This window comes from Salmo trutta, chromosome 5 (genome assembly GCF_901001165.1).
Source record: "Salmo trutta chromosome 5, fSalTru1.1, whole genome shotgun sequence".
In the NCBI taxonomy this organism is placed as follows: Eukaryota; Metazoa; Chordata; class Actinopteri; order Salmoniformes; family Salmonidae; genus Salmo; species Salmo trutta.
The window spans coordinates 20,710,434-20,723,024 of NC_042961.1; the positions used below are offsets into that span (position 1 = coordinate 20,710,434).

Below are 12,591 nucleotides of genomic sequence, written 5' to 3' on the forward strand. Positions count from 1 at the left end.
AGTGCACAACACAAGCGAAGGGAAAAGGTGAGAGGAGGAGAGCGCGTCGGTGCGAGAAGGAATTTTACAACGGCCAGCCAAAATGATCATGCTGTTTGTAAGTGGCTGCTATAAATGTGAACTGTGTTTGCATGTGATCAGAGAGGTATTCATTCAGCCAATTCTATTGTAAAACGTTTCTTAAACGAAAGCAAATAGCGAAACAGGGAAAAACATAACTGAATTTGTAGTAGCCTAAACCTATCTCTTACAATGAGCTGGTTGAATGTGATATGAATGACAGTCATCCAATATGTTGTAATAGAAATAAGGCCATTATCATGAAAAAAAATATCGTCCTCTCATCTTAAACATCACTGACCACCACTGATTTCTTAATAATCAGAAACTTGTTTACTGACACACAAATTATTTTTATGAATACTTGGATACTAACATCAAGCTGAAACGATTACTAACGTCAAGCTGAAAATATATTTGAAGAGGTTATGCTGGTTTCTCTTATGTTAGTTGAATGAAGCATCAGTGAACATTAGACCGTAACACTGAAGGAGAGCTGTGGGACCGGGACCTCACATTCTTCAAATGAAAGGTTCACCTATTTTGAATGTTATATTGTTTTTGTGCATCTCTGTGCGATGTTCTATCAATTCCCGGGGTCATTTCATGTTTTCATGTGTATCTGAGCTATTGGTGTTCAAGTAGGCAGAAATCTGTCCGGTATGACGTAGCACTGTGATAAAATCTCCCTCACTACACTGGAAGTTAATAGGAATATGACTTTTAGATCGCAAAAACATCTATCATACATGTCGGATTTCAATAATGTTTTCTCTTGAATGATCCATTGATCATATTTTTGCGGTATTCCTACCTCATAAAATGTATTATTTAACAGAGGTTCCACCACATTTCTCCAACTTGTCTGCCTCTTCAGTCCAGGGTGCATTGCATTGTGCCGTTGCGAATATCAGACTCCACTCTGTGAGGCACATCGATCTGTAGACTGCTAAATTGATAGTGCGGTTTGTTTTTAGGTGATTTTTACAGCTAACTGGCTACTTCACATGCTGATATTGACTTTGGTATTATTGTGTATAGCTACGTTTGCAGCCAGCCCATGGAGCATTGCATTGTGGGTTTTGTAGTCGACTTGAGCTGCAACAGATTTCCACAATGATTTTCACATGTTGATACCCACCTTATTATAACGAAATTAAACATTTGTTCACACAAAACATTGTTCTTACATATTAGTGTTATTTAACACTAAGTTATAGGAATTAGTGGTTTGGGGTGGATTTTTCCTTTTAATGAGCACCTGGGAGAGAGCTGTGGTCTTATTACTAAATTCATTAGGGGTTCTCTATCTTGTCCGCCATGTGTGAGTGTTGTGCACACATCACGTGGGAGGGAACAATTTGCACTTCGCAAACTCTGCTCTCGTATGCAAATGACCCAGGGGGTGGAGGAGGAGGCAGATTGGACAGCGGCATCGCTCGAGCAACAGGTGTATACACAAGGTTACTGTGTTTATCAGCACAATGGCTTCAATGACTGTCCCTCAACACCTACACACACACACATACACACGTTCTGCAGTAAACCAGCCATGTACCTCAACCGTTGCTGTCACTTGGCATATTTGCTCAAATCTTGGCATCTGCTACATGGGTAATTTGTTTCTCACCGATTGTAGTTTCAGATGGCTTGTCATTACAATTTCACGTTTTTCGACATTTTGTTCAAAGGCAATGTATTCTCTTAGCAGAGCATACAATTGTTTGTGGGTGCATTGTGGTTTTTAGTGCAACGCTTCCTGTAGTGTACATGGGACCCTGTGAACAGTAACTGAACAAAGGATGCAGTAGAGTTGTATTAGTCATAAATCGTGTTGACTCACCAAACTTACTACCTTTAGAGAAAAATATATGATCACCACTCAGTATAGCTTAGTGCGTGGTGAACATTTTGCAGTATGAATACTTGAAGTGCTGTGACTTAGAAATACAAGCATAGATTTATTCTACCATGTATTTTGCTGCTGCCTTCAAGAGCGCCTTCAAGAGGTGACAGCCTATCAGAGGAATAGGATGTGTAGGAAATCTGTTTAAGGCACACAGATGAGCATCAAGCCTAACCCTCCTGCTGAGCTTTATCACAAAGTATTGATACTGTGAAACACTCACTACTGGTGCAGTACCATGAAAACCATTTTTGTTTTAATGCTTTTTAGGTTTGTGTCTGACTGAATGGCTAATGCAGAGATCAGTATTTCTTCAGGATGGATGCTGAAACACATGAGGGTCCAGCTGATGGTTTTCACTCAATTGAATTTGCTTAGTGACTATAGCAGTGTATAGCAGGCCATTCGATCTGATGTTCAATTGTCTTTTGTCAGTCGCAGCCTTGTGTGTGTGATTTGCGATTGACATGCATCATAACCAGCGACTGAAGTGGAGTGCAATGCTTTCAGAGGCAGACATCCTCAGATGAAAGCCTCAGGTTTAGATCACACAGCGTTTCCTCTCCTGGCACAAAGAAGATATTAGCCCCAGTAATAGCGGCAGCACCCTTGATATTCACTCCTGCCCAGCTACTTGTTGAGCTTGAATTGCTTTATTTATTTGTCTGTAAGTGGTTTCAGACCCTCTTCTGAATCTCACTGGCCTCTTCCATTAGAAAGGGGGGGGAAAACGTGTTTTCTTTGGCAAGATTGTCCCCCATAGTTTGACTTACCTACATACAATATATGTATTGTTTCCTGCTCAATTATGACAAGACCATGCTGTCAACTCTGATGGAAGAGTTTTGACACATGAAAAAGTGGCTTTGTGTGAGAGAGTATATGCCAGCAGCCAAATGGCTAATATCAGAACCCAGAATCAAATATTGCTTGTGCGGGCCAGCTATTCACGAGACACTACCAAATGGCTACTCAAAGATACACAGTGTTCTTCATCATTGATTTGTGCACAATGTAGCCTAACATGGCAATAGCTTGACGATTTAAAGGCTCTTGTGCACATTTTGTTGTCTTTGCAGCTGCGGTACATCGTTGGGTGAACTTAGTGTTTTATTTGCTTTGCAGCCCTCATCGTTTCCCCACTAACACCTGTTGGCTTTTAAATGTAATTAGGCCATTCTAGGAAAGGGGTTCAACGTGGCCAGATCCGGTTAAGCCTTGAGGCAGGGACCTGCATTAAATTAGTTAGGAAAGTTTCAAATGAAAAGGCAGGTTCCTTGGTCTACAGGATTTAGAGACAGGCAATAGGACTGACTGAACAACTGCTGTCCACACCATATTCCTGTCAGTTGCCACCATTGTGACGAGGCCTACAGGCTTTCTATGGCTCACGCTGTTATTTTTCTGTAGTACTGGAAGTCTTTTTAAACCATGTGTGAACATAGTCAAGATGATCAGCAATACTGTATGATTGCACAATCGTTTGATTTCCAAATGTTTGTGCAACAGTAAAATCTTTTTTTTTTAATTGTCGTAGAAAGATAGAAGGAAAAAAACCTGGTACCTGAAACATTTTAATAGAAGTAGAGACCATTATGATCTGTTCTTGCCTACCGTGTCACATTGTGATGGACCCACATGTAGCTTAGGTTCTGGCCTGATCTCTTTATCTCGAAGTTTCACCTGAAGGTTCTTATCCAAGGTTTGAAATCATCCGTCAGCTTCAAAGGAATCAACTACCCTCGGCTTGTCAGCTCGTATAGATCATCTGCTTCTTCATCCCCGCCTCTAACTCGATCAGTGTCCTCCTCGAGAATTAGAACAAATGACAGCTGGGAAATTACAGTCGTTTGTCTCCGTCTCTCTGGGTTCTCTGAGTCCCCTCTGTCTCCCAGACCACTTCCCCTCCTACCTATCCCCTCTTCTTCCTCTCCTCCCTCAACCATCAATCTCTCATCACATTTGACCTCTCATTCAAGATCTGACAGACATCAACTTCCTCCACAATTCTATAGTTGTGTTGGTGTGTATGACATTTTGATAGTTGGAATCGTCCCATGATGACATGGTATTATGAGAATCTGCATAGAATAGGGGGGGGGGGGACTCCTACATTAGAAGCACTGCACTATAGCAGCACGTTGTCATGTTGCATTGGCCCAGGGAGACACAAAGCAGGTTGCCCCGACATCACAACAGGTGCATGGTGGGATACGTGACTTGTGCTCAATGTGCTGTGACAGTGATTTGAGGCATCTGGCAAACTCCAGGGGTGAAATTGGCCCGTAATTGCAGACCTTTCTTTCCCTCCGAATTAGCATGCAGTATTTTACCGTCATCTAACCCAGAGTGTGGAGGCAGACTTCTTGTTCTGAAACATTAGTCTTCTTTCTTTATATACTATTTAGCTGCATGTTTACTTAATGTCTAGAAATGAACTTCTTCAACTAGGTCTAATATTGTTGTATATTTGTATGCTGTAAGGGTATGCTGCCGGTAACATTTTTAAATTGAACGGTTTTGTGATGGTTTGAGACAGAGTAGCCTAAAGGATTAGGCTTACTGTATTTTCTTCACTGTTCTGAAATAGATAGCAAGCTTAAAGTGATGCTAAGTTGAAATTTCTAATGTGTGTTCATTTCTCTCTGTGTGTTTCAGACGGAGGTTATCAAAGGACCCTTTGGCAATGTGGGTATGACGTTCAGGCACGTCCCTGCCTGTGAGGGTGACGCGGTCCATGTCAGCATCGAGACGGTCACTCCCAACTCTCCTGCTGCCCTGGCAGACCTGCAGAAGGGCGATCGACTTATCGCCATTGGAGGTAAGACCCTAAAGCCATGCAGCATAAGTAAACCTGACTAGCATGATCTGGCAACCCTGAGAATGTTTGCAGTGACTTAAGATCAGTAGCATACAATAACACTGGAATGCATGTTGTTTAGGTATATAAATATGACTTTAACATGTTATTTTTCTTCCGTGCAGGTGTCAAAGTGACATCCTCTGTCCAAGTGCCCAAACTGCTGAAGCAGGCGGGGGACAGGGTGCTGGTCCTGTACGAGAGGCCTGTGCGTCACCAGAGTCCCACCGTGGGCCTGGGAGCCCTCCAGGAGGGGCTGGGCCAGCTAGAGGAGCCCAGCTTCATCCCTCCGCCGGGGGGCTATGAGGAGGACCCGGCCCCCATCACCACCCTCGCCGACATAGCCGACAGCAAAGACATGGACTGTGAGTTTGAAGACTTGACTGTGGACCCCAAGCCTAACACCCTTAGCAGTAGTGCGGAGGCCAAGGAGGATTTCCTGTCCGTAAACCAAAGCCCCAAAAGGACTGTGACCAATCTGGCCTCAAAACCCCTCGGCAGCATATCGCCCATTCTCAACCGCAAAATGAACCTGGCAGGGCTTCAGTCGCCGGTCAGATCCCCACCCACACCAAAGCCCTCGCCACACAAGATCAGTGAGCCAGGAGAGGGGCCACAGCGCCCCACCGGCCCCCCTCCACCCCCACCCACTCGCCCGCCGGTTCCCCCTAGACCCCACATTAAATTAACGTCTGCCTCTTCTGAAACTCAAAGTCTGCTGGAGGGGAGTGAAGCTACCAACGGGGCTGAGAAAACTCCAGAAAAGACTCAAACACACTCCACGGGAGGCAATGGTGACAAAGGCAGTGCTGTGACGACTCCTGTGAAACAGACCGAACCAAAGCCAGCAGTCAAACCACCCGAACCTTGCGAAGAGCCGCCAGCGACCCCCTCCACTCCCAGCAAGCAGGACCTGGCCAAAGACAAGGTTTCTGAGAGCTCCATCAACACCCGAGACAGCATGGAGGATCACTCAATGTGGGAGTCCTCAGAGATCATGTTCCGCAACCGGACGGCCCACTGGGGCCATGCCTCTGTGGTGTTAGAGGTGGAAAGCAACCATAAGTACCTTAACGTGGCACTGTGGTGCAAAGACCCCTTCAAGCTGGGCAGCTTGCTGTGTCTGGGCCACGTCAGCCTGACACTGGAGCACGTGGCCCTGGAGTGTCTGTCCACGTCTTCATCTGAGTACCAGAGCACCTTCAGGCTGGAAGCCCCAGAGCCCAGGGCCAGCGTCAGCCGCACCGCCCTGCGCAGCCTCAGCACCCACAAGGGCTTCAACGAGAAACTGTGCTACGGAGACATCATCCTCAACTTCAGCTACCTGGCTGATGGAGAATCCGAGACGTGCGGCAGACTGGCGGAGCGGGAGAAGAGGGCCAGCATGCCGGACGAGGAGCTGAGGGAGAGAGAGAGGGAGCAGCCTTCCTCTATTCCCAGTGATGACCTGGCCTACAGCACCATGCAGCTGGTGGAGGTGCGCCACAACTTCCAGGACACCCAGTTCCAGAACCCCACTTGGTGCGAGTACTGCAAGAAGAAGGTGTGGACCAAGGCTGCCTCCCAGTGCATGATCTGTTCCTACGTCTGCCACAAGAAGTGCCAGGAGAAGTGCCTGGCCGAGCACCCTCTCTGCGTGGCCGCCACCGACCGACGCAGTGCCGACCCGGAGGCTAAGTCCACCATCAACCGCGCCACCACAGGCCTCAGCCGCCACATCATCAACACCGGCTCCCGTCTGCTCAACCTGCGCCAGGTGCCCAAGAGCCGGCTGGCAGAGCAAGCGGCTGATGTTGTGCCCGACGTGGTGCACACCCCTGACATCTCAGACAATGAGAGCAGCGATACAGAAACCTACGCCGGGGCCAGCCCCTCCAAGCATGCGCCCGGCGGCACCACCAAGCTGGTAAGGAGGGAGGGAGGACTTGATGACAGTGTATTCATCGCGGTGAAGGAGATCGGCCGGGACCTGTACCGGGGCCTTCCCACCGAAGAGCGCTCGCAGAAACTGGAGCTGATGCTGGACAAGCTGCAGCAGGAGATCGACCAGGAGCTGGAGCACAACAACGCCCTCATGCAGGAGGAGAGGGAGACTGGGGACGCCCGGAGGAAGGCTCTGATAACGGCCGCCCTGGCCAAGTCTGGGGAGAGGCTCCAGGCTCTCACCCTGCTCATGATCCACTACCGGGCAGGCATCGAGGACCTGGAGTCTGTGGATAGCGCCGGCACCTCCCCCTCGGAGCCGCATGGCCTCCAGGCCAAGGGCGGGGCCTTGGAGGAGGCAATACTGGGGACAGAGGTTTATGACAGTGACATATGCAGCCCAGTGGAGGCTCAGCTGCTGGATGACATCACAGAGGAGCAGATTTGTGTGGAGGCGCTCCACTAGAGAGGATGAGGCATGGGCTTGAGACTTACAACAAAATGATTGGAATCTTTTTCTTTGGGGGTGGTGGGGTCTAGGTTACCTTCTGAAGATTAGCTGAAGTGGTCTGGTGAGGGTGCAATTGTTGATTTGTAAACCAGTCGGTCATGCGATTCATTCTTGGTTTTTGTCCTAGTTTTCCTAAAGTCATACTTTTAAAGGGAAGCTGGAAAGCTCGATTGTGACCTGCTTGAATTGGCATTAAGAACAGTCTCCCAAGTCAATCTGTAAGTGCTTGGATTCAATAAAAGTTGAAAACATACTGTACATTAATTTTGTGTTCTATTTTAGCTTTTGTTGACGTTAATTCATTTGTTTTCCTTACAAGGCACCTTGAAAACAAAACATATTTTCCTATTGCTTGAAAATGTGAGCTTAAATGTTTGTATTCAATGGAACTGTTCAGTATTTTATCACTTCAAGTTACAGCAACCGCTTTTCAAATTTGGCATAAGATTACAATCAAAATATGGTCACCATAGCAGGAGCTATGCAAATTGCAAATGGTTCTGTTTTTATCTAAATTGTCTTTGGGCAATAAATATCTTTGAAATAAATATTAGTGTTAAATATATATACTCAACCATATGAAAATGTGTTTTGTTTCAGATGTACTTTTCTTGTCACACATATCTTCTGTTTGAGTACTTTAATTAATGCATAATCAAGTTTTTGAGATCACCCATGACTCTTCTCTTAGTTTTTGGAGGTTCTGGAACTACAAGCTCATGTGATAATTCAATGAAATGGGCAATAATGTGGGGAAGATGGTGCTCTATCCCTGTCATCCTCGGTTTAGTTTATGTCACCGAGGCCAAACATGTTTGACTATGTATATGACCCATTGTTTAACCAGCATATTAACTGTACATGTTATTTTTTTCTGTTACTTTTTTTCTGGTGGGGAGGGATATAGTGATGTAATAGTGTTTCTAATTTAGAAAATTAAGTTATTTGATTAAGCACCTGTTTTGTTGTCTCACCCCCCCTATACAAATTGTTTATTTGTATGGATATAAGAACCATGAACTAAAACTCAACTCAAATGTGGTGGTGGTTTTATCCGATCATGTTACTTGAGACGAAATGCTTGCTGTTCAAATTCTTATTGAATGATGCAAAGTATTTATGTATTTATGGCATAAAATTCATTTATTTGGTTAATCTCGTTATGAGTGTTGTGTAAGATACAGGAACACGTGGATGTCTTTTTGTTTTAGTGTATGTATATCTGTCTTTATTTATTTGGTGACAGGTGTTGGGTCTGATTTTGATAAATGCTCAGAGCATTTAGGCTGTGATTGTGTACATTTCTTGGCCTTTGAAAGTTGTTCTCAATTATGGACGAATGTATGTCCATTTCTATGTATGTGTATATACAGTCCAGCACAAACCCTCTACGGAAATGCAACCACTGTTGTACCCCAATACAGTGACGTCATCATGACCGGCCACAAATAAACTCCATACAAACCTAGTACAACTGTTGTAAGACACAGAAGGAAAAGCGCTGGTTTAAAGCCTCTGGATAGGATCACTACGGGTGTGTCCGAATACCCATAGCTATACTCCTAAATAGTACGCTGTTTGAGTATGCGAAAAAAATAACGTTTTATAGTATGTGAAATGTTGAAAATCTAGTATACTTTAAATGCCCGGATGTCATACTCATTTCAGCTTTTTTATCTAGTAGAATTCGCTGCACACTATTGAGGAAGAGAATTGTCTTTTCACACCCACCTGTGTTCGAGAACAACTGATAATCAGAATAAGGGGCACACTCTACAAAAATTAAATGGCGGGGAACAAGCGCAAATGCGCATTCGATGACGCCTTCTCAGTATGGATGAGTAGTATGTTGATATTTGTTGCTGACTGCATACGTTTGTACTCAACAGTATGTTCTAAATAGTATGTAGTACGATTAGTACACAGTATGCAGTTTAAGTAGTAGGCAAGCCAGATTTTACGACACAGCCTATGACTTCTATTCTATTCTCACCCGGGTCATTGAAATCAGTGTGTTTCTGTGGCTGTGCTGCCATTGCTTCATCATAGGACCAGAGATGGTGAAGTGGCCCTTTGGGTCAGACAGGAGATGGAAAGAAAGCTAAACTAAATTCTGTGCAATAGACGTGATGCTCTTGTAGAAGCTGGCTTGGCTGCTACTTGTTGATCTGTCTTCAATGGTTGTATATTCAGATTGTCGTGCAATATTTTTGTAGGAAATGAAGACAAGTGATAATCAGGAAAGGATTCTTCAGTTTTCTATTTCTCGTTGTTTCTCTCCATAGAAAACCGTATCTGACCGTTAGGTAACTTGGGACCCCTGGGCTGGAATTGAGCTCATGAGAAGAGTAAACAAAAACACATTTTGGGCTGTCATGCTACTTCTGCTACTGCTGCTGTTGTAACTCTGTACTCTCTAAACCCATTCATACTCTCCTGATCTGTCTCTCCCTACGATTCACAGTATACTAACATAGTGTCATGGCTTTCTGCTGTTGAAATTTGTTTTTGTAAGAGGGATGTTGTACACGGTTCTAGAGATGGATCATGTGATGAAGCGCTATTGTACATGGCCTCAATAAAAAAAAAAAGCTCACCTGAAGTCCATTTGAGTTCCTGTGTGTTCCTACTCTAAATACTCTTTGAATTAAGCAATACTGAACTCATTCTGAAGGTACTGTAAGACGAAGGTATTTTCTCATTCAGTTTAACATTACATTGGTCTGATGGACTTTCTCTCACACTGGCCTGTTCTGTAGACACAGGGAAAGATAAGACAGCCATCAGTCTTGTGTCAACTGTTAAGGTTCCTTGGTGGAATGGGAAATCATTGTTTGAGCATCTGGTAAGTAATTGGAGCCCAGTGGTGAGATGGACATGATGATTAGAGTGTGTTGTCTCGAACATGGGGAACTGGTGACCCCCCCCCCCCCCCCCCCTCATAGTCTGCTCCCCCAACATCCTCATGTCTCCCACTACTGCTTCAAAGACATCAAGAATAGGTGTCATTTCTCCTCAGTCAACAATTAATCATACTAAAAAAAACATCTATCAAACTTAGGTTGGTTGAATGTACTGCTTAAAAAAAATGGACATCCAATGTTAACATATTCCATCCAAACACTTTTTCAGAGTATACAACATTTATTTTTGTTTCCCATCCCCACTGAGTATCAACATATATTACACAATCAGCACACTACACGTAAACAACCAGTCCAGATTATAAAATGTCAACATTAGTTTTTTTGTACCAGTTAGTAAGTATTTGATATACACGTCAGAAGGCACACACACCAACATGAGCACACACACACATACATTTTGGTGCATGTGTGCAATATATTTCGCATCTAAACAAATGACAAAAAATATATTCATCTCCACAATATATAATCAATTATGTAACCTACATGACCCAACAATGTATTGCAAAAATAACGACAACCTCTCCGAATGGTAGCCATCTTGACATAAGAATATTTTCATTAAGGGTGCGGCGAATTTAAATATACATTTGAGAAAATAATGCAACTAATATTGAAGTTATCAGGTAATTATCTCTGTCAACTCCACCACAGACAATTTTGCTTATATCATTAATATACAATGAAACTCATTTGAGTGTCCATTCAAACAGACCTGCAATCCAGCAAACCCAGAGTTTGGCAAATAACAGCCCATATACTTCAAAATGCAATCTTATTTGATATTTTGAATATGGGCCATTGTGCTTTTCTGTGGCAAGGGCATTAAAGTATTTTCAAAGATTTTTTACAGATTTCCAGGATATCTAGATGTCAGATTTGCTTGAAGAACCAAATAATGGTTTGTAATAAATGCACTTTACCAAACAATTACATATATTTGACAGTTATTAGCTGTGCTGTGTATGCCTGGCTTTTTCTGTTAGATCACCGTGATCTTGACAAAAGTAGAATAGTGGATGAGTCTATTTTCGTTTTCTGCTTCAGGACAAATAGGAGAGTGGGGTGGGGTAAAGGGGAGGGCCCCTTCATGGCCCTGTGTTGTGGATTAATACTGGTGACTGACGGCACACAAAATTCACTAATGACATGTGCAGGCCAGGGCCCAGTCAGCCAATCAAATCCTCAGACATAAGTGTGAATGTATACTAAGTATACAAAACATTAAGAACACCTGCTCTTTTTGTGACAGACTAGGTGAATCCAGGTGAACATTATGATCCCTTATTGATGACCCTTGTTAAATCCACTTCAATCAGTTTATATGAAGGGGAGGAGACAGGTTAAATAAGGATTCTTTTTAAAATCCTTGACACATTGATTGTGTATGTATGCTGTTCAGAGGGTGAACAGGCAAGACAAAATATTTAAGTGCCTTTTAACGGGGTATGGTAGTAGGTGCCAGGCGCACCAGTTTGTGTAAAGAACTGTACCGCTGCTGGGTTTTTCACGCTCAACAGTTTCCATTGTGTATCAAGAATGGTCCACCACCCAAAGGACATCCAGCCAACTTGACACAACTGTGGGAAGCATTGGAGTCAACATGGGCCAGCATCCCCGTGGAAAGCTTTCGACACCTTGTAGAGGCATTGCCCCAACAAATTGAGGCTGTTCTGAGGGCAAAAAAGGTGGGTGCAACTCAATATTAGGACGGTGTTCCTAATGTTTGGTATACTCAGTGTGTGCATGCACTGCTGGACAATATAATAAACTAATTTCATTTTGGAAACAATGTATGCTGTGCTTTCTGTATTGTGTGTTAAACAGCTAGAAAAAGGGTCTACTTATTGATGACCTGGAAGTGATCGATAAATTCACAAATAAAGTTAATGCTCTCAAGGGATTAGTTTAACTAAGATTAAAATTGGTAAAGATTGGGACCTAAAATTGAACCTTAGTGCTTGAAAATACATTGAGTTTCTACTTATTTTAGGGATTAACACTACTGGGAAAGTGTACTTAAAACACAATAATAATCAGTGCATTTATCTTTGATTAAACTTTGAGAGTGTTTTCTCACTAACAGACACGACAAAACAGACTGATCACCTCGATATTCTCTCTCTGCTAAACCAACATTAACATACTAGAACTGTCCTTGGAGTTAAATGGTGTGGATATCTAGACTGATAAAGTGCTTATGGAATTTCTCCTCTCCTTAAGGTGATGTTTAATCAGAGACAACTAAGTAAAGCTGTGTCCGTATATGTTTACGGCTTGTAATATCAATAGGGAAAGTTAAAAAATCTTAGTTACACATCTTCTACCTAAACATTATATTGACACAAACACACTAAGAAAAGCCTATAAGATATATGTTTCCAATTGTCTGTAAATGGAGCTG

General features: G+C 43.4%; 1 protein-coding gene across 1 annotated transcript in view; it reads left to right on the forward strand.

The window, feature by feature from the left end:
• Window positions 1–9,862, forward strand: part of LOC115193832 (PDZ domain-containing protein 8) — a 70,905-nt gene extending 61,043 nt beyond the window's left edge. The window contains exons 4-5 of the mRNA XM_029752901.1: window positions 4,625–4,787; window positions 4,952–9,862. Of these exons, the coding sequence (XP_029608761.1) occupies window positions 4,625–4,787; window positions 4,952–7,215 (2,427 nt within the window). The 3' untranslated portion in view covers window positions 7,216–9,862. The remainder of the gene's footprint in view (window positions 1–4,624; window positions 4,788–4,951) is intronic.
• Window positions 9,863–12,591: the final 2,729 nt, after the last annotated feature.